Genomic DNA, 24,027 nt, shown 5'->3' on the forward strand with positions numbered 1-24,027 from the left:
AAGACACTGATTACACTACCAAGTTAGATTCTAAGAAAATTTATCTGGAAATTTTGAATGAAAAAGTAACCAGCTTTCTTCTAAGACAATTTAGAGCAAGACAAGCCAATATAAGATAACTTCTTAAGGTTTCTGTTGAATGTGAAATTCAACTATACATAACCATTTGCATGTGTATTAAAAACTATGAACCTATCACTCTAAGAATTAAAAGAAATAATAGACCCAAAATGCCATCTAATATAAAATCTAATTTAGTATTCCCTTAGTCACATGAGGCTTCCAAGGATCTTATAACTCCTTCTTGTAAATAAACATCAATAATATAAATTATCAAATTACCTGCTTGCCTTATGAATAAATACACCTTGCCAATTTCTTCAAAAACTGAGATTTTAATATGAATACTACAAAACATCTTTGTTTAAACAACAGTGTAGGCACAGAGTGAAAAATAAACCATATTTTTTTTTAGTCATGGAATAGTCACTCCCAAAAAACACTGATATTAAACCATCTTGAGAATTTCCTATGATCCTCGTAACAGAATATCTTCTACTTAAAATAACTTTGACACCATTACACTGATAATCACATAGGAAAAAATAACAAAAAATTCTACAAGATTTAGTCTACTACGGTTTGCAAATTGAAAATACTAAATCACTATTTGAATGTATAAATGATTTACAGCAATAAGTTTAACAGGTATATTTGCTATTCCTTCTTTCATCCACTCATTCATTCAAAAGATAATAAAGGTCAATCACTGTGCTACGTAATAAAACACCAAGAGGACCCAATTAAGGTTCTCTGTCCTCACACCCAGAAACACATTACCATACAAACACACACGCTGGGTATTCAAAAAAGAGCCAAAGGCAAGTTATTATACAAACCAAGTACCCAAAGAGTTTAAAGGTCAGCAGCTATGGATACAAAAGAACTGAGCAAGTACAGCAGATACAACAGATAGCTTCAAGACAGCTCATTCCACAGTGGGTCCAACTCCCCTTCTCCTTGCCTTCCTCCAGAAAAAAGGCTGGAACGTTAAAACCATTTATCTCAGTCTAGAGAGGGTTATGTGATAAACTTTTGTGTAAGACATATAAGTCCTCTCTGTGAGCAGGCATCCCTTTTTTTAAAAAGAAAAAGAGAAGAAAAAAAAAAAAGAGGAGAACACTCCCTATCAGAAGAAACCTGAGTTTTCCCTTTGTTTTTCTTCCTGCTTGAAAGTAAACACAATTTCTAGAAGTGGAAAAATCACCAGCCAAATAAGAGCAAAAGTTCAGTGCTAAGGATCATAGAAAAGAAAAATGTTACCTGGATTCCTGATAACATCAGTTACCTAAGAAGCAACTTCCCTCCGCTTCCTTATGACATGAGACAAATAAAATCCTTACTCATTTAGATTACTATTGGTAAGATTCTCTACTACTTGGAGCCAGGGGCATTTTTCCCATTAAAAGAAAGCAACAACAAAGATTATTATTAGATTATCGAAAGCTCTTTCTTTCTTGATTTAGGTATGATCTAGTCCTTCCTAGCCAGAAAAAATAATTCGAATTTTTATTTCTACAACTTATCTATAATCTTCAATAATCTGGATTAATAAACATGGTCAAATCCCTCCATGGGAATCCATTTGTTACACAGTCATTACAAGATTTTTCTTTCTTTTCTTAACTGGAATCTTCAAGACCCCAAACGTATAAAACATTTTTATAGTATGGAATATATCAATCTTATATACAATAATATACACATATAAATCAATAGCTGAAGGTAAAGAAGTAAGAGGGAAGGAAGGACCTGACATTTGAAAGTGTAGGGTATATTTTACAATTCCATGAGCATTTTAGAACATTGCTTCAGAATAAATGAAAAATCACATAACATTATGTTTTAAACAGGAAAGGCCACACATACACTTGAAATAACTGATTCTGTTTTTGAAAATTTTTCAAACTTAAAAAATATATATCCCAACAAATATCTGTGTACAATTTACAACTGGCTCTATTAAATTATTCTAAGTCTATATATGTCTTATCTCTAGTAATTTCCCTAAGATAATAATCCTTCTCTATGTATACTTCTCTTGGACAAATTTTAAATATATACTGTTCTTATGGTAATTTCTATTGCACAATGTTGAAAAGATTCATTAATTTCACTCACCATCAATTCCATACACCACATATAGTTTTTCTGCCCTTTTTTTGTTCAAATATATTTCACTGTGGCCATTCAAAGGAAAATTACACATTCCAATAACATTTGAGTTCCTCTCAGTTACCCTTTCAGTGGTTCAGGGTAATGACAGAGTAAAGAATCACATTCTTCACAGGCTTTTTCCCCCCATTTGGTAGAATTTCAACTTCAAATCTCCTGTGCCAAAAAGCAGTGGGTAATGTCTAATGTTCTTTTCTAACAGTGACTTACTTTGGAGGCAAGGAGAAAAAGGGAGTCAGGAGAAATCACTCATTCCAATTTACCGAGAATCAGCATAGGTATAAGTAACTTTTTATCCTATTTTTCTAAAATAGAAGTACAGAAGCATAATAAGTTGTAGGGGAAGTGAGGAAAAGTAAAAAAAGAAAAAAAATCTAAAAATGCATCCACTGTTTCTGTGTCTAGGTAAAAGCTAAAAGGGTGAAATTAGTAAATGTTATCTAGAACTAAATTCTCACTGAGATCAGGAAAAAATAACCTAATGTGTATAAAACCCATAGTTTATATATTACTTAGCATTGCTCCTAGAGGTTTCCTCTATAAGATAGATGAAAGCTACATTCTTTTCTTTCTGAATCTGCAAGAATAGAATAAAGATAATAAGCATAGTTAGATAACATAACTGCTTTCGTTTTAAAATCAGTATTCAAAGACAATCTATGACAATCCATATGATCTCAAAAGAATATTCAGAGAATGACAAGTTCCCTTGTTTATAACATCATCTCAACTTCAATTTCATCTGCAGTTATCTCTTAAATAGAGCTGGGGTCCTTACATAATATAAAGTCCTTTTTCTCAGGCCCACTTTTATTTGGTTATCTTTTTAGGTGCACTAAAGATTGAGTTTACAATAAACTGAACAGACAGCGTACAAAAGGCTTTTAGAACTATACCATATGGTCCAGGGAAGGGAACAATCTGGACGATCCCCATTTCAATCTGCAAGCTTGTCCACCTCTATAACACATTATACCACTGCAATAAAATATTAAGATGGAAACGTAAAAGCAAAAAGCCTATCTTTAGCATTACTAGGCAACCATACTTCTGAAAATTTAGTAATAAACTTAATAAACATTTATTTTAATTTATAATCTGAGATTTCGGGATGCAAGACCAGGCATACAAATCTAGGCTACTGTTCAATAGAAACAATATTTCAGCAGGGATATGTGTGGGTATTCAACGTATGCTTCAGAAATTTAGAAGGGGAAAAAAAAAAAAAACACTTTTACAGGGGCATATTGGCAGGGGCTGATGTAACAGATGACACATTCTTGGAAATAAAATAAAAGCAATAGGGAAATACCCATTGTTGCCTGGTGAAGGCCTAATCACATGGACACAGCTGGAACCAATGTAGATCATTCATTAATAAAATTGTATTGTAGTAGCCACTTTTTGTTGCATTTCAATTGCTGCTCTAGCCAAAACCCTGAATTTCTTTGTTCAGTGTTAGTAAGATTGTTTTAGTAGGAAATGTGAGAAGATTTAAGACAGGGGGAGGGAAAAAAAAGAACCTGTTCTCATACTAAAAATGAGACTACCTCAAAAAGCTAAATGTCACTTTACCTTACAATCTACTTACACTATCAGCAGCTTAAAATATGCAGCGTAAACCCAAAAAGGGGGAACTCATATGGTACATAGATAAAAAGTGAGCAGTGTGAGATCCATGGAAAACATGAAATACTTGTGAAAGTATTTAAGTGTTTACGGAATGATCATATAATACCTTGGGATGGAAAAAATCGAAATGTATCAAAAATTAGGAGGGAAAAATCAAACAACTGAATTAATAAGTATCCTTTTATGAACTACTCTACTGAATTTTGACACTAACGTGTGCATTACTTGTCTAAGGGAAATTATTCACATTTTGACCACATAAACTTGAAATCATTATCTGTTACCATGTTACTTTTTTGACATCAAACTATATATTCAAATCACCAACCCAGGAGTTATGTTTGAAAGCTACACTGAAATTCAAAAGAAATAAAATACTAGATATAATTACAAACTTGGTACTTAACATAATAAAATCCTAGTTGAAATAATATACAGTACTTATCCAATTTTTCTGTTATCTAATACATTTATTCTTTCATGTTTCAACAAATGTAATGATGAACTTACTATATCATAATTCTTAAAAATCATATACTATTGCACTATAAAAATACAATAGCTTTTACTGCATATTTTGAATTAAACAACAGCATAGAATTTATTGTCTACAAAAAAATGAAAACTCAACAGCATTTACCAAAAAATTGCATAAACATTATAATTCTCAAATATATTATATTTCTCCCATGCTTCTATGTGTACTTAGAAAAAGTAAATGGGACAATTCATGTTGCATTTCCTAAGTTATATGTTCCCACCATGAAAAAATAAAGAACTTAATTGCAAATAAAAATTGTACCACTGCAAAACACATATTTAAAAGTCAATAAATAATATTAAGTATGCAATAAGAATTATTCAATATATGTTGGCATACAGAATGAAAGAGGATTTTGTCTGTTATGTCTAATCATCAATTCTAATATTATCAGATTTTGCCACAGAGAATTCAAGAGAAACAGTCATGAATTTACCTGAACCAAAAGAAAAAACCTTTCACTGGCATTTCTTCTCAGTACTATTACTTCAGAAACTCAAATGTTAACCTAAAGAGTCAATCAATGTATGGGGCTGGGACTGGGGTTGGGACTGGGGCTGGGGCTGGGGCTGGAGCTGAGCAGTGGAGTGTCTGCCTTGCACACCATGAGAGACTGGGTTCAATCCTCAGCACCACATAAAAATAAACAAAATAAAGGTATTGTGTTCATCTACAACTAAAAATATTTAAGAAAAAAAAAAGAGCCAATCAATGTAATTTAACAGATAACTCACCCAGCTTCCTTTTAGTAGCTCTGCATAAAACAAGGTGCTTAAGTACATGTTTTAAAAGACATCATTAGGGAAAAAGGGGATTCATAGTGCATTAAACATAAAAAGTAATTTGAGTATTTGTTTGTTTTGCTAAAGTAATGATTCAATATGTTGCTGAACCTGTCTTGAATAAAGGAAAATAACAGGTGAGTTTATTTAATGCATACTTCAGATATACCTGTTTTACAAATCCTTTTAATGACTGTAAAACATTTTCTAAATTAAAAATAAACCTGTAGGGGGGAAAAACTGTTACTTTGCACAGTTTTATGTTAATGTACCCATAGTAGATATATTTCCCCATATGTATGGCATACAAAAATGTTTCACATTAATAATTCTAACAAGAACCACTGTTTATACTTTCTTTTCAGGCATATTTGTTACACTGTTACAAAAAAAGCACGGAGTTTTTCCTCTCAAAGTAATTTTCTTAATACCAAGTCATTGACAATTTTAAAGTAAAATTCCATCACACTAATAGCAATCTTCTTTTAAAAATTTCTGTCTATAACTATTCTTACCTTAACTACAAAAGGCTAATTTTTAAAATAGTTCCTTTGAAACTAAAGAATCTGTTTTTAGTTAATACAACAGAAAACACATGTACATTTTGAAGAACATTCTATGAAATTTCACAGAATGCTTGCTCATTGTGAAAAATCTAGTATCTTGCTCAAATCATCTCCATTAAAACTCATGACACCACATTTTCACACTCTTAACAGTAGGTCACCGACTATAATTCAGTAAGAATTGAGAAGCTTAAAAGCACTTCTGTTTTACCTTGCAGTTTGATTTCAAAAATAAAATTTAAAGGCACATCTTTTATTTTCATGGAAATTCACTTGCTTATCTGGCAACAACACTTATCAGTCATTCTAAAAATGAGTATTAAATTTGTAAAATATATGAGCTGACCCTGAGTTTTAGACAAAAATAGAAAACAATGGCAGACTTTTGGGTCTCAACAAGAGATATGCTGGCATAAAAATTCCTATAAGTAAATATTACTGAAAAGTTTCAAATTCAAATAATAAGCTGTGAAGAAGACAAGATTCCAACCAATCAAAAATACAATGTCAACATGACCAAAGTTAGCAATATTCACTGGGGCTTTTTGAAAAGTATAGCAAAAATGCAACTGTAAAGGAAGTCTCTACGAAAGTTGGAAATGGCAAGTTTAGCACAAGCTTTTATGGGAAACAATGCCATTTACTAAATGTGGGAGTTGTAAGGAGAATGACATTTCTACTTCAGGGGAAAAAAAAATGTTTCTCCCCCCTCCCCTCACAATGGTGGTCTTCATGGAGATAGAGGAAGACAAGAGGGGAAAAAAATGGGTGTAAGAAATAAATCGGCCGCTTGCCTTCCTTCAGTGATGCTGTAAGGGTAGACCCTCTGCCTCACAAAAACCACTGCCAGAACCAAGCTACACAAAACATTTTGGCTGCAAGCCTATAGCAGTGCCAGGCTGTTTGTTATTTTTGTGCTAGACTGACTCAATTGAGACAGTGTGGGATTGTCACTCTGATGCAAATAGAGAACAAAGAATAATATAGTATGGGGTAGGGTGATTTTTTTTTTTTTTTTTTTTTTTTTTGCCCCTTTAAAGTCAGGTTATCTTTTTGTTTTCTTTGACAGATTTTGAAGAGACCCAAGCAACAAGAGTTATGGTAAAGAATGTATCAATTGCCTAACACAATTAATGTTGAGTATAATATTGTTGACAGTTTAGAGCCATGTGAGACATTAACATTTTTTTAAGTCAGAAAGGGTCCAAATCATATAGCTACCCACTTATGAGGCCAGAGACCAAGAAATACATGATTCACAATCACATAATCGTATTTAAAAGCTGATAGTATGAAGGAAGTCTGTAAAATTTGGCAAAAAAAAAAAAAAAGAGAGAGAGAGAGAGAGAGAGAGAGGGAACTAACATTAGGTATTATAATTTTTAGGTCACAATACAGAGGGAACTAAATCAGCTGTTATTCTGACCCTGATTTCTCCAGATTTAAAAATCTAAGAAGAAAAGTATAATATTAGAATCTGAATGTCTTATATCTTCAAAAGGAAAGACAAGGTAAATGACTGAAAAAAGAATGTTTGAAGGATTAAACCACAAATCATCTAGAAAGTTGCCACAGATACAAACAGGAAAACCGTCTCTACAATCCTATTCAATTCTGTACTAGAAGCAAAGCTAAAACAAATAAGAAAGTCAAGTGTGTGCTATTTCAACCTTCAACTAAATATACTATCTGAATCTGGTGACCAAAAACACCAATAAGCCTTCATCTCAAAGAGTATGACCTTTTTCTCTCTAATGCACAAGATAAGTAGAGGTGGAGGTCCATTTTATACACACCAAATGAAAAGAAAGAATGAACCGTGACAGTCCCATGCTGACATATTTTTACACTAAGCTCAGTATTATATTAAAAAAAAATGCTTCTCCCTGCCAATCAGAGATGGAAGGGAGGAGTTATACAACTAATACAGTGATGATAAATAGCACCAAAAATCTACTAGTTTCTTCCTCTTGCATACTTCCACTGAATCAGCTGTTAAAAGAAGACCAATGACTGTTATAGAAATAGCAAAAACTAAAGCACTTACCCTAGATGTCACACATGGAGGCATGGAGCACTCACCACCTGTGCCTATCTAATTTCCCACAATATGATCCCCAGTTTTGTTCAAGGCAACAGAATCTGAGAGCAAGTCATGATCAGTATTGGAAAAGGCAGTGGGAGAGTGAGAATATGGGGAAGAAACCAAGAACGAACAGTGGCCAAACTTCAAACAATATTCATGCTTCTCTTATTATTCAGTTTAGTGCCTATGCTTATGCTCAATACTTAAGGACAACAAAAGCTGTGTTAAAGAGTTCAGGTACAATGATTTACTTTGGGTGGCATACCTAAATCTTCCACGTAACTGAATGCCTTATTTTGATCCTCACTGTTCTTTTACATTTTCCTTTCTTTGCTCTAGGTTACAGTGGTTATGCTGTTACTACATTGGACACCAATAGTTTTAGGCAAGGCATTCATGTATTTACCAATGGTCCAAAGAATGACATCTGACTGGCTTTAGTTCAACAAGGAATATAAGGCAAAACCAGAAAGCAAAAGGAATGAAACGTGTAAAAGAAGCCAAACAATGAACTGTTTGCCTTTTTTTGTTTTTTTTTTCTTTCTTTCTCTATTCCTTAATGGTGCAGATGAAATGGGGGGAAATCTGGGAAAAGCAGCCTAGCTAACTCAACTACAAAGAAAGATTAAAGGAGTTAAATGCGTATAACTTGGCTAACAACCAAGAAACAATATGAGAGCTGTCCACAACCTCTAAAGTATATACATAAAAAGAGGAGTGGGGAATTTTCATATATTACAGAAGTGTGAATATATGAAATAATAATGAGATAAAAATAAAGAAATCAGACTTCAAGCAGCAGGGAAATAATCTGGTAAAACTTAAGAAAGACTGTTTCCTTCTCTTTATAAATGTTGATCATCATACTGATCTACATGACAGGAATGTCACAGACTGCCAAAGGACTAAATTGATGAAGATACAAAAATTACACAAAATTTGCTTACCTGATAAACCAGGTATACCGATATCTCTGCAGATGTCCAATCTGGTCTATTGCAAAGGTACCTGCCAGATCAAAAAGAACATAATTAAGTTGTTAAGTTTACTTAAAAATAAATCCAGTCTGAATTCTGAATCTTGACTTGGACAAGAGCTCATTTGGATTACCTAGTCTGGTTCTTGGATATTACAAGATGGGAAAAAAATGTCTTAAGAATAGAAATGTGCTCAGTGATTCTATTTTTAATTAGTAAGAACTTTTTCAGTCTTCCCAAGGATTTCCCAAATCAATTATAAATCAATAACAATAATAATAATAATAATTTGGATTAGAGATCCTTAACCTTGGTCAATGGATGACTTTCAGAAGTCTATGTACTCCTGTATGATGGATGTAAAATGTGTGAGTTTATGTAAACGGATATGTCTCTAGGGAGGGCAATTGTTTGTCAAATTTGCCAAGAAGGTCCACAATCCAAAAAACTATCAAAAACCTATGCTGAAAACTGCTTAAAATCTCAAGGGAGAGTTGAAATGCATACGGATAATCAGTCCAAGTTTGGGGATTTCATCCCAAACAGAAGTACACTGATACTTGCTGATCTGGGAAATATACCTTAGGAACTCTACTTTCTGGAAAGCACTATATCAGATGTAAACTATTACTTAACTCACACAGCCCCGTGTTGCCTGCAAGCCTTATACAGTCTTGAAAAGAACTAAGATGTCCTTAGGTATAGTATAGCAATGCTCACAGAGTCAGAACTAGAAGAAAAAAGAGAGAGAAAGAGAGAGAAAGAGAGAGAGAGAGAGAGAGAGAGAGAGAGAGAGAGAGAGAGAGAGAGAGAGAGACTGACTATATGAAAAGCAAAAGGAGAACCAATCAAAGCAAAAGGAAATGTGGCCCCAAACAGTATACATAGCACAAAGTTACAGAATTAGCCAAACATATCTCTTAAAATAATAAATTTGTAACAGTAATCACAGAGTCAGAATAACTTGTATCAGAAAGCAATCATGTTGGAGAAGTTTCCAGGCACCAACACTGAACAAGATGGGAAAGCATTCACAGCCACAGAGAACATCCTGGACTGGGGTGTGTAGTAAACAAATAAATAAATGCAAGCTGATAACGTAGAAATCAAGAAGAAGGAGGGTAAAATTACTTTTCAAAATGGCCTGTTTCAAATAATGATCATGTAGTATATTTCTCCAAAAATAATATTGAACATCTACCAGGCACTGCCATCAGTGCTGAAAATTCAGCAGTGAACAAGCCAAACAAAGCCCTGCCCTGTTGGAGCTTAATTTTGGGGAACGGTGGAAGGATGCAGGAGGACAAACAAGTATATCAGCAATATCACTTCAATTTGTGACACATGATATGAAAGAAATAAACAAGAAAATGTGATCAAAGCATGAGAGAATGACCTATATATACAATCTATTATGTCACAGAGATCTCCCCCCCCCCCCCAATTCTTTAAGTCAGTCAGGGTCTTAGACAATTGAGACCAAGAAAGAACCATGGGGACAGTTATTCAGACATCTGAATTTCAGAGATAATAATAGGATAAGAATTACGGAAGCAAAGTATCACAAAATCTTGTCTGCACACTCCAGAATGCACACACCTAGAGTGAGTGATGACTTTCTGATACATCCTACCTTTAAAAAATAAGGAAGGAAGGACTGTATAGAGGGAAAAGAGGGGTGGGAGGGGTGGGGGGAAGGGAAAAAAACAGAATGAATCAAACAATAATGCCCTATGTAAATTTATGATTTTTAATTTAAAAAAAAAATAATAAAAAAAATTTTAAAAAAAAGATAAGCCTGAGAATAAGTCACTGCACAGCATTTTAAACAAACAAACAAACTGGCTGAAGACTCAGAAAAGTCAAAGGTCATGTTTCTTGTCATACATGGAAACTAGAGAACAAAAAAGGGAAAAGGGAGTAGATCCCATGTGAAAAAGAAGGGAAACCAATGGAGTAGGGAAAGGGGAGCAGGGGGAGAAAGGGGAAAAGGGGAGATACTGGGTAATTAAACTGAACATATTATGCTACATGCATGAACAAATTTGTCACAATGAATCCAAGTATTTATGTACAGTTATAATGAACCAATAAAAATGTTTTTAATTAAATTAAGTAAACTGGGTGACAATACTACACATTTTGTACCCTTAACACAAAGAACCACATTCTATCTAAATTCTCATCAAGTTCCATTCAATTAAAAGAATTTTGGCTTTTGTTCCTACAGATGAAAATAATCAACTTCTGCCAAAGAAAGTGGGTGTATGGTAGTCCAAAAGGGTCCCAGTAATCCTCACCTTTAGGGAATACTTGCCTTTGTGTATTAACCCCTGTCCCACATCAAGGTTGATCTGAGTGACCAGAAAAACACAGTGGAATTAATACCGTTTGTCCTAAAAAGATATCACAGTTTCCTCCTTGCTGTCTTGGATCACTCGTTCTGGGAGAAGTCAGCTGTCAGCTGCCATGTTGTGAGGACACACAAGCAAGGTACAAATGCTTCTTGCCAAATAGCCAAAATCAACTTAAGAGTCATGTACGTGAGCCATTTTATAAGCAGATTCACCGAATTAGTCACCCCTTCTTTACTACAACTCATGAGAAAACAAGAACCAGAACCAGAGTCGGACCCTAGCCCCTTTCCAGCATGCACTAACCTCCTATATTTAAGGAGTAAAAACTAAAAACTAAAAGTTAAAAACTACATGTTCAACATTCTTTCATCATGCCTTCCACAGGGAACCCAGGTTCAACCAAAGTCATAGAAGATTTAGAAAACAGAAGTGAGCCAAATCAAGGTGGCGGACAACTACAAGATAAATCTTGTGGTGAAAGCATTTTGTTCTTTTGAGACAACTGTGTAGATATTCTACTAAATGATTCCTAGAAAACAGAACTTGGTGTCTCCTAAAATACAATCATGGAGTGTTTATCTTGGCTTAGGCTATTCCTAGCTATTAACAGTCAAGTTTGGTTCTGTGGCACTTCTAGAAATTAAGAAGCGTATAACATATCTGAGTGTGTTTAACAAACACCCAGCTATCTGCAACTCAAACTAGCCGTCGTCTGCTACTAAGAACCTACTCTATCATATACAAATTCTCCCATTTCATAACATCTAAACTCCTATCTCATGGTTGTCCTTCCTCTTTTCCACTACTGAACACTCTACCTGAATATTATTTATTGAAGCCATTTCTAGGAATTTGCTCCATCATTTTCCTTTTTTTAACATCTTTTTTTAGTTGTTGATGAACCTTAATTTTATTCACTTATTTATATGTGGTGCTGAGAATCGAACCCAATGCTGCACACATGCTAGCAAGCACTCTACCACTGAGCCACAACCCCAGTCCTCATTCTCCTTCTTTACCTCTATCTTCAATCTTTTCCCCTTCACTGGCTCCTTTTCCTCTACCAATAACACACTTATTACCAACTATCCCTATCAAGCTTTCAAAAACAATAATGTATGTTCACTGTCTTTACTTCAACTTCCATTCAGTGCTCAAATTAATACATTGTGATTTTCTTAGTCTTTACTGAAACAGTTACGAAGTTTGGAAAAAAAACAACCAGTTGTGCATTCTCATTCCTCACTGTACTACGGCATGGGGCACTTCTATTAACTATGTCTCTTTGAAATTCCTTCCCACTGGTTTCCAGTGCACCACTGCCTTACAGTTCTCCTCTAACTGATGGGTTTTCTCTATTTTACAACAGTCTCCTTTTCTAGAAATTTTCCAAGGCTTTACTCTTAGGGGTATCAGGGTTTCATCCTGCTCCTGACCTCAGAACTTCAATTAAATCCATATATTCACTGACCATGCCCAAATACAAAACTCTCTCCTGATTCCTTCAAAACTATAAGCTAATAATTTTTATCTACCCATTTGTACAACTAACTTTATCAGTATTTGTACAGTATTATAAAAAAAAACCCCTAAGTTAAAAAGACAACTTTAAAAGAAGTCCAGACTCTATAACTGCTATCCAATACCACTAGCCAGATGTGCTTATTGAGCTCTTGAAATGCAGCTATACTCTTAATTGAAAGGTACCATAAATGGAAAATATACAGTGCAAAAAAAATAAGAATGAGAAATATCTCAATAATTTTATATTGATTACATGTTCAGTTAATAATTTATATAAGTTATATTAAGTAAACTACAGTGGTTAATTAAACACATTTCCTTTTACTTTTTAATGTGGCTACTAAAACCTTTTTTAGGTATGTGGTCTGCATTATTATTCTATGAAATGTTACTGCTCTACACATAAAAAAAAAGGATATGGGGGTGGAGAACAGTATTCACAAACAATAATGTTAAAAAAAAATGAGAAAAAAAATTTTCCTATACTATAGTCCTCATTCAGAATCTACTATTTTATCCAAACAACTTATGGACAGATTTATAGTTACTGTTTAAAATAAGAAGGTTGTGCCCTGAAATCAAGAGTTAAATAACTGCTTTAAACAAATACAATAATACTGAAAATTATGATGTCAAAATACTAAATCATATCCTGCAAAAGTCTAATAAAATCACAAACATATAAAAATTCAAGTAGCAAACACATGATGTATTACATGAGGACAGTATATAATGTAATCATCATACCTCTGAAGTAGATAATATTGTTATCTTCCCACTTAACAAAGTAGGAAACTAAAAGGAGAAAGGGATTAAGCAACTTGTTCAGGCCATGTTCTCAGTAAACAACAGAGCAAAACCTCATTCCCTTGCAGTCGCACTCCGGATCTCATCCTCTCAACCACCACCGGATAGAAGTGAAATTCAAAAGAACGGGCAACTTCAAATGATTCCCAGTATTATTACACTTATATACTCAACTAGGACTAGAAAAATCAGATTAAAAAACATTTCCAGGACGTAAGTCAGCAGTACAGTGCTTGCCTAACAAGCATAAAGCACTGGGGTTCAATCCCAGCATCACAAAAAGTAAAATACAGCTTCTACCGCGTATGACTACAAACATAAACTCATAGAAAATTGAAATTCAGAAGCAAAACTATATGAAGGGAGGAGAGCACAAGAATGAAATCATCTACAAAACACAAGAGAGACTTCTGTAAGCCTAAGATGTCAAAAGACAACAACTCATGAACAGAAAACATTTCTATGGACAGAGAAGTGGAAGGGCCTCAGAACATGATGTGCATGCCCCCTGAGACAGCAGAGGTATGTGGGGCCTTGATCCATATCCATGAAACCTTCTGAAGACCTCTGTGTACTGCTTCTTCCCAAAGCTGTGTGGGCAGTGGGGCATGGGGTCAGTTCTTAGACTAATTTCAATGTTAAAAAAAACAAACAAACAGAAATAAACTGTGCCCTAATGATAGGACTATACTGCCTATATTTAAGTGCAATATTTCAAAAATATTCCAAAAAACAATATTTACAAGATAAATATATAAATAAATGCTTGGGCAAAGAAGAAAGCATTGGTGATAAATGCATACCTAACTTTAAAAGGATACACCAAAAAACTGACAAAACTAATTGTAAGTACATAAAAGAAGTGAGAGTCAAGAGACTAGGTATAGGAAGGAAGACCTCATACCCTTTTGGGGTAACAAGGTTTTATACTTTTTGATTTTGAACCAAGTGAACACAGCAACTTTTTAATTTTTTAAAAAATAATCTTAAAGTCCAAAAATAAAAATAAATAAAATGCTGAAGAGTAAAAGTTGTGTAAATATATTAGTCATACATACATATATAATCTTAGATGCTAACAAGATTAAGGACTTTGAGCCTGGATAAAAGAGAATGGTATCCCACAAAGATGCACCAGTGTTACCTCAGTCCTCTGAACCTCTACCACCAAAGACAAAAACAGAGACATGCACACAGAGGCCATCTCAGATGCTGGATAATACTTGTTCAAATGGTCTATCTCAGCACCAAAGTGCTGAAAGACACCCAAAAAGACAGATAAATGCATTTAAACAATTAGTCCAATAAACTATCAATATAAAACTATATTTAATAAATTATAAGTCATTTAAGAAAACTAAATCTATTTAGAAGCCAAAGATGTCAGAAAAGCAGTGTTGCAAAGCAGGTGTTTGACCTCTCAAACTTCCCCAAAGCTACAAGTCTTAACAATTAAGTTATTTGCTTAATACTTGCAAACTTAAAATACCTAGCCTTGCCAACCCAAGATAGCAACCTGAGCCCTTTTCTTTTGAATGTGAGGGTGACATCTGTCATCTTGCTAACCAGAAGTGATGCTGCTGAGTGACTTACTGACCACAAGGGTATCCTACTCCTTCCTGCCTGGTCAAGAGAGGGCCTTCCCTTCAAAGCTGTGAGTTCAGAGGCTGACCTTTCAGGATGAGCACAGCTTGTTTTGTTAGGCATATAGTAAGCCCTTTCCTTTAAAGATCTCCCATGTCAAAACTTTCCACAAAATACACAGAAAATGTCTTATTTTCACTGATTTGTATTGTACTGCCATTGTTGATTGTCTTCATTTTTAATTCAGTGATATTTTTAGGCAAATGAAATGAGGTACAGTTTTCCTCAATCTGTCTCAGTTCCCTACTTCATCTTCTGGGACCCCATTCATGTGATCCTTTAACAACTATTTATTTCACACCAAACTAGATATCTCCCTAAAGCCTACCATTCTAGCCTCTAGGCAAATTTCTTAAATAAAAGCACTAAATCTTTGTAAACCTAAAATTTGCATACTAAAGAAACAACTATCAAAAGATCTAGTAGTATATAGCAGTTGCTCACCTCTAGCATGATTTAAAATGAATTACAATTATTATTTTTTTAAAGGAAACAACTATTGACTTTTTCCCTTTGCAAAATACTGTGTTTAACAGGCCTAATTCAATTGGAGGTGACAGTGTGAAGTAAGAGTTTTTCAATTGGTAAATCTCAAACCTTTTAATGGAAGTTTATCAGTCATAAGTTTTAATAAGACTCAGCAGGAAAAAGAAGAAGGTATCAAAAAGGGTGATAGCCAATGATAATCTTAATCATATACATAGAGATTTAGAACCTTATTGCTTAAAGATTAATGAAATTTTGTTATTTTGCTCACTCTTATCCAGTAAATGATTACATCTCTTGGTTTGTATATATTTAGACTCAAACAGCAGAAGTGACTCCTTTAATCAATTAGTCTACTACTTTTTTACTTATATCCTGGGTGCACAACTGAGTTCCCTAAAACGAAACATAAGATTTCTAAGAGATTCTCAGGAAAAAGGAAAAAATTCACAATCAGAACTAAAAAAGCACATTAACTTGCTAATGTGATTAATTCTTTAGATACATTCCTTTATTTACTTATACTTCAAGTACACTCTTGCTAAGTAGTTGCTTCTGCCAAATATTAACATAAAATTCACCCAAGATATTGAGGAAGGCATTCAAGACACACTGTTTGAGGGTAAAAATGGATGTGGAAATGCAAACAATACACATGAACAATTAGAACAGGTAAGATAATTTAAAAAGTCTAAGCTGAAGCAATTGTTTAAAATGACAGCACAAAAAACAAGACATTGCTATAGCCTACTTCACTGAGCATCTTGGAGAGCTCAGTCTCAGCTGCTCTGCTTAGTACCCAGCTCTACGGGAAAACTATGAGGAGCCTGGTTTTAGGCAGGGTGCTACTTCCTATCCTTAGCTGCACACTAGAATCACCAGAGAACTTAAAAGTTTAAACAAAACAAAACAAAAACTGACACGTAGGTACCTGAACAGAGGTTCTGGTTTCATCAGTAATTTTTAGAAGCTCTTCAGATAATTTCTTTTCTTTTCTTTTTTTTTTTTTTTTCAAGCATAGAAAGCAAGTTTTATTTAAAAAGAGAGGACAGAGGTAGCAGACTTCTCTGGAGAGAAGGGGGTCCACAGCTATGTCCCAGATAATTCCTTATGTAGAACTAGGACTGAGAAACACACTATACATTACTGGTTCTCAAAGTGTGATCTCTAAACCAGCTGCAGAAGCACTGAGAACTTATTAAGAAATACAAAATTCTCAGACCCTACCCCAGACCCAATGAACCACAAACTCTGGATGGGTTCGGTGTTTTAAAAAGGCTTTCAAGCAATTTTGTTGTACCTTATTTGAAAAGCATTGCTTTGGGGTAAGAAGGACTTCCCCTTTGGTTTCAATCTGTTCCACAATTTACTAACTATATGACCCTTGGTCAGCTCTTTACACTTCACTTTCTTCACATGAAAAGTACAAGTTAGTTATCATTTGTTAACCATCTAGTATGTGGCAGAAAATATGCTAAAAACCCTTCATATATATTTCATAATTTAACCCTTAGAACAAACTAGCCAAATAGATATTCTTGCCATTTTATATCTAAGACTTTTGGAACTCATCCAAGGTTATAGAGCTAATAAGTGAATTCAAACTTTAAAAGTTTTTAAATTTTCAAAATCATTGCTTTTTTCCTTTCTCCCCCAATAGTCTTGCTAGTTCATCCTTTTTTTTTGGTCCTTCCTTTCTGTCTTACCATTCCTTCCTTTCTTTTTGACTATCTTTCTGTCTGTCTTCCTTTCTCACTTTCCTCAGGAAGAAGCTTTTTTTTCCTACTATAAAACTGGAGATTACTTAGAGGGCACAGTACTTAAAATATCGCAAAGTGCAGCATGAGTACAAAGTACTTAGCATTCTCCCATATGCCAGAAAGGATTAATATCAAAAAATAAAAGAAAAACGATAATGAAGTTATAAACTAGTTGAGGAAACACATATTTTCCAAAAAATGGAGACACACATGATTTAATTCTCAAATGACAGGTAGAAAACAGAAGTAACTCAGGAGTTTATGAGACTGGAGCTCAGAGACCAAGAAATGATGCCAGGAAGAAATAGAACTCGTCCTGAAATAGTAGTAAAAAGTCTCTTCTACAAAGGTAGACAAATAATCGGTAGAGAATATTAGAAAATAAAGCTAGGTAGCTAAATGAATCCAGATTGTGACTTAAAAGAAGAATTTAACTGTGGTAAGAAAATAAAATGGCTTTTACACAGAATATTTTTGAGGTGCCAATAGAAAAAAAAAATGTTAAAATCAAATCATAGGAACTTAGTCTAGAAAAAATCAATAGGGTAATACTGAAAAAAATAGACAAAAGAAAAAGCAGTTTCTGTTACTGAAGTATCAAACAGGATCCACTTTTTACCATAGTATTTCATAAGCTATTCATATTCACTTCACATTATTTTCCGCCATCCACTAATACAATCAATATTCCTTAAGATCTCTCCCGCAGTACTTGGAAAGAACAATGCTTAATGACAAACACACAAACCAGGGCATGTAAACAAAGTTTACATAAAAAAAACACTGTCAAATGTTTTTTGCAACATTATTAGGAATTCCAAAAGCCACTACAGAAAGATCGATTCTTATGAATGAGTTTTGTGAAATTCCTCAATCAACCTCTGTAGAAGAGACTTTTTACTATTGTTTCATCCATGCTAGCATCATGATCATCAGCTCTCAAGTAAAGCATCCCAGCTCATCCACATTTAGGCTTACATATGGCTAAGTATGGCAGGAAAACATAAAATCTAAAGGTAAGTTTTTTAACATTCACATCATTCATTCCATTTTTCACTGACGTGCTAATGAATAACTATGTTCTGAAACGCACTGGAAAATTTTACCTATGTATTAATGAGGGAAAATTGTGAAGCACAATGGAGTGACTGAATTCATTAGCATCTAAGTTTTCCAGTTCTGTCAATGAGTGTCTGATGCTGTATAACATCTTCTTTAGTTCTACTATAATCTGACAATTCCATAAGACCAATATGTCTCTGAGAACCAACTTAAAAAGCATGTATATCCACCAGACTATGCTTGAATGATGAGGCCCTGAGGTTATTTTTTTTCTTGGAATAAAAGTGAACTGAATTTGTTATGATATTAGGAACGGTAGCATTTTTGCAAACTAAATATTTAAGAAACTATAATGGACCTTTCATGAAGCTGTATATTAATTAAATACAAATGTAATCAAAGAACTGAATCCCAGGATTAAAAATAACTTGAAAACTCACCTAGTAAAAGACTAGCTTTTATCCCATCCCACGTGGTATCTAGGCCACATATAGTGTTAAAATTGAAATAGTAATACAAAAAGACCTCCAAGTTCCTCAAGTACTTAATTTGCCCCAATATAACCAATTCATATATACCTCTATATTTTACTGAAGTTCAATCGCCTGTCATCTTCCTTGAATATTATAAACAGTATATAATATGATAAGAATACAAGTTTGGTATTTGACAGTGATTTAATTTCAATAATATTGTTTAGTATAAAAATCATCTTTTAAAATATGCAGACCATGCCATCCAAATATTCACAAGCACTTGGATCTATAAGCATTAAAGGATTTGTTTAGATTTACTGGAGCTATACCTGCTGTCAAGAAACAAAATGCTGTGAAGGTTGATCAAACACATCTTTGCCTCAAGTATCATGTTAATGTTTTCCACTAACGTTGTCCTAAAAGTTAACAGTCAAAGTAATCCAAAGGTTTCTCTTTATTTCTATATTTAAATCATCACAAGTTTGATCAAGCATGCAAATCCCTTTGGGCTCAGGGTTTCCATCAAAATGTCTTATACGAACATTAAAAATTGAATGGGCATAAACAACTCCAACAGTGCAGAGCTCATGACAGCATTGCTGTGATCTGTGTGTTTCATGTGCAACAACACTGGGGAAGTTTGCAAGGGAGTATGAGCAACTAATTACTGTCTTTTGCTGGAGGGCAGGTGTGCTGATCTCTACAGGTGTCTCTCTGCAGCACTCTGCCTCAAAAGTTGCCTCTTGAAGACATTCACTATAAAACAACTTGCTAAAGCCCTGCTAACCATCTGACAGAAAACCAAACGGTTGGGTGCTCAGGAAGAAACATGTGACTTCTTAAAGTTAGCACTAAGGAGAAATAGCAGTTGGGGAAGCTTTCTAAGGCTTGTGAAAGAATAGTATAAGACAGTATAAAAAGTAAATTTTATGTAAAACTATATCAGTAACACATTAAACAAGGATAGTAATGTTTTCTTAATACTGAAAGTTTTTCAAAGAAAACACTGTTACTCTCTAAATAGACAGAAGAAAAAACCTAACAATGATAATCTTATAATGGAGCATCATTCTTCATTCATGACAGTATAGTAGCCAGTGGTACATATCCAATATTATAAGGGCGCCCCCGCCCAAAAAAAAAAGCTGAGAAATCATCCACCGTAAGAAATTGTAAACAACATGAACATCTGATGGTAGGGCAGGTGATAGCATTCACATGTGATGTCACTTGCAGGACTAGTGTTCCTTAAGCTCTCTCCCACAATACTTGCAAAGAACTATGCTTGATGATGAAGAGACACACAAACTAGAGACAAGCATTAACTGCTCTGCTACTACCTAATAATCTTGGGCAAGAAATGTAACCTCTCTGTTTCAATCACCTCCATCTAAAGATAAACAAAACTTAGCTCATCATTTGTGCTGCTAAATGACACAGTGTCCCTTATTTATTTGGCACAAGGATTGGCATGTACAAAATGATTAATAAATTATAATAAGCATCATGAAATCTTCCTAAAGACATTAGTTTGTCCATTCTTGGTAGAGCACTACCCAATCTAAAAGTTTTTTTAGAAAATAAAGCTTGATCATTAGCATGTTATTTAAAAAATGTGTGATATGTTACACGCTATGTCTTTTTAAATATACTTTTAAATATCCAGGCTTTTGAGTGATCTATCAATACACAAACATATAAGCAAAACCTTTAAGTAATTCTTTACTTTTTCTAAGAAATCATATACCTTGATGAAAATCCCTTACTTGTAACACTGAAATTTTAGGCTCATGGGAATATCAGAATGTAATTGTTTAAAGTAGTATCCCCCCCGAGTCCCAGTAGACTAATTCATCAGAAGCTCATTTCTTCAAATCTGGACAATGCAATGAATGACCTTCTGTTCTCTTGTCCTTTAATTCCTTCTTACTAGCCATTCTCCAATTTTCAATGTCATCCCAACCCCCACATATGCTAAGAACTATCTGCTGTGCTTTAACATATGCATAATTATGTCACTACTCCATACCCCAAGGACCTAGTCTAATGAGGGAGACACTTATGTACTTAAAATGTATGTGCACACATGTGCAAACACAAAGACACATACAAAGTACTAGTGGAGGATAAACCAGACATCAATTCATTTAGCCTTCCCTAAGTCAAGGAATGCTTCATACAACTGATGATAGCTGGGTGAAAGTAGTGCTTACAAAACAAATTCAAAGCTCCAGGCCTGGGGCCTCCAGTATATTGAACACCTCAATTTACTGTGTTCCAACTTCATGAACATCCTCCTCACATGGACTTAGCTGCCTTTATTCTCTAAACACAGTGGACAATCTGCTGTTTGGCTGTCAGTCCCTCTGCCTTCAATCCCATTTTTACCCTCTTCACCTTTAAAAACTTTAAAATATCATGCTATTATACCCAACATTCCTCTTCTACCTATTTTTCTTATACAGTTGGTTGGGGATCAAAAAGGCTTTGGACTCTAACAATATGAAATTATGAATTTGGATTTTTATGCAGGCTAGCAACATGCTAACTCTGGTGATGCTGAGCAGTGCAAGCAAGTCACAGTTCACAGTCAAGCAATCACAGAGGAAAACAACTGTACTCTACAATGGAGCATTTCCTTTAAAATTCTGAAGGAAAATCATTTCCAATTTAGAATTTAATTATTCAGGCAAATTATAACCAAGTGAGGAAATTATTTTAATAAAGATATTTTACCTCACATATTCTTTCCCAGAGAAATACCACAGGATGTACATGTGTGTGTGTATGTATGTGTGTGTGTATATATATAAATATATATATACATACATATGTATATATATGTGTATGTGTGTGTGTGTGTGTGTGTGTGTGTGTCACAAAAAAAGTAAGGAAAAGACAATAAGGAAAACAACATGAGATTCAAGAAAAGACAACAGAGTTCCTAGGTTTACAGCAAAAAAAAAAAAAAAAAAAATTAGCACGAAGAAGGCAGGTCTAGAGAATGAGATCAAAGGAGAATAGAAGTCTCCTGGAAGACTGTCTTCAAGAAAAAAATGCGAACAGATAAATTATTGTATATAACTCTTTTTAGAGAAAATTATAAGAAATTCGTAAAATGTAGAGAAAAATTATTGAGATCCAGAAACCAAGCAAGTGAAATACAAGATAATTATTAACTTAATGAAATACAAAGTCAGGAGTAAAGTTTTCATCAGAGTGCATTACAATGGTCAGTTATGAAAAACAGCTATATAGAATCATACTGCCACACCACAAATTAGCCTAAAGTTGTAACCTAACTATACTGGGTACATGAGCATTAGAGATGGTAAGGTAAAACTATAAAATCCTCAAAGTCCATAATATAAAGTTAATGGACAATGTCTAAAATAAATGAAGGTAGCAATGTGTGAGTATAAAATTAAACATGATTAGATACATAATAACCAGAAGAAATAGATAAAAAGTGTTGGGGGAAAAAAAGGATAGAAAGAGTGGGCAAGGAGTCACTGCTTTTTCTAATAGGCTTTTAAAAACTATTAATAGTTTTAAACTAGGTGAATGTTTTACTTTGACAAAATATGAATTAAAAGAATCAGCCATGGGCTGGGGCTTCAGCTCAGTGGCAGAGCATTTGCCTAGCACATGTGAGGCACTGGGTTCAATCCTTAGCACCACAAAAAAACAAACAAAATAAAGACATGCTGTCCATCTACACCTACAAAACTATTGGAAAAAAAAATTTTTTAAATAAAGAACCAGCCACATTCACAAGTATGTTGCTCACAGTGTTTTTATAGTAGTAAAGAGAAGAAATTATTTAAATATTCAGCAAAAAATTATTGTTGTTTAACTTTCCTACATTCATATATGAACACACCACCAATGAAACTCCACATCACATACAACTACAAGAATAGGATCCTAATTAGAACAACTTATATTCCATGTATGTTTAATATATGTCAAAATACACTTTAGTGTCATGTATATCTAAAAATAATAAATAAATGTTTAAATAGATCACATTACAAATCACATTCTATCATTTAAAATGACATTGCAGAAAAAAATATTTAGTGACAGAGAACTGTCCATATTATAAAATGAAAAATGACAGGTCAAAAACAGCTATAGAGAAAAAAACTACAAATAAAAATACTAATGGTTATATTAGAATTTTTCTTTGGTCTCTTTGCACTTCTCAAGTTTTCAATATTTGAAAAAGTAAACAGTTAACTTTGGAAACAAAAAAATATTAAAAATTTAAATGCAACTCAAGTTTTGGCCCTACTGAAATAGTATCACCTTGTAATGTCTAAGACATAATTTTTCTCCCTCCCCACTGTACTTTGTATATGAACTATTAGGACTTCAGTGCAATCAGCTTTGCAACGAAAGTAATTATTCATATCTGTGCCTACGTTTGATTTAACCTGCAGAAAACAGGATCAGGTCTAATCCACCACAGTCCAGACAGTCCCAATTTACAATGGTTCAATTTATGATTTGTTGACATAGAATTTCTCAGTGGTGCAAATCGATATGAATTCAGGAAAAACTGTACTTTGAATTTGGAATTTGGAGCTCTATCCAGGCTAGTACCATGCAGTGCAATGCTCTGGTGATACAAAGCAGTGACATGGAGCCACAGCTCCCAGTCAGCTATGCCATCACAGGAGAAACAATCACATTCTATGTGTAGCTGATGTCCAGCAGGATAGGTATATCAAATGCCTCTTCAACTTCTGATAATTTCGACTTTCAATGGGTCCATTGGGTGGTAAACCCATCTTAAATTGTGGAGTGTCAGTACAGGCTGAATGGGAAACTCCTGGGCTTCTGAAGACAATCCTCCAGAAGAAGGGAATTCTTAAGACTAGCAAGGTTTTCTTTAAAACCTTAAAAAAAAAAAAAAGGAGTGACTAATTTTTGAGAAGGATAATAATCATATAAAATATCAATTCTTTGGTTGATTGTTCTCATCAGATTGTTCTTTAGTCCCATCTCACACATATTTTCTGTCATAGTGACAGTGAAACATTTTGCCTTTTGTCTGAAGGCTTCAATAAGGCAATATTTAAATATA

General features: G+C 34.0%; 1 protein-coding gene across 15 annotated transcripts in view; it reads right to left on the reverse strand.

Moving 5' to 3' along the window:
- The window catches only part of GTDC1 (glycosyltransferase like domain containing 1), a 536,746-nt gene that overhangs the window by 437,016 nt on the left and 75,703 nt on the right, over positions 1-24,027 (reverse strand). For all 15 annotated transcript variants that reach the window (XR_013763076.1, XM_079135660.1, XM_079135653.1 and 12 more), the window contains one exon: positions 8,790-8,850. Coding sequence is in view for 11 of the 15 variants with exons in the window: in XM_079135660.1 (XP_078991786.1) it covers positions 8,790-8,850 (61 nt within the window). In the remaining 4 variants the exon portion in view is untranslated. The remainder of the gene's footprint in view (positions 1-8,789; positions 8,851-24,027) is intronic.

The sequence above is a fragment of the Sciurus vulgaris genome, assembly GCF_902686455.1.
Source record: "Sciurus vulgaris genome assembly, chromosome: 3".
Taxonomy (NCBI): domain Eukaryota; kingdom Metazoa; phylum Chordata; class Mammalia; order Rodentia; family Sciuridae; genus Sciurus; species Sciurus vulgaris.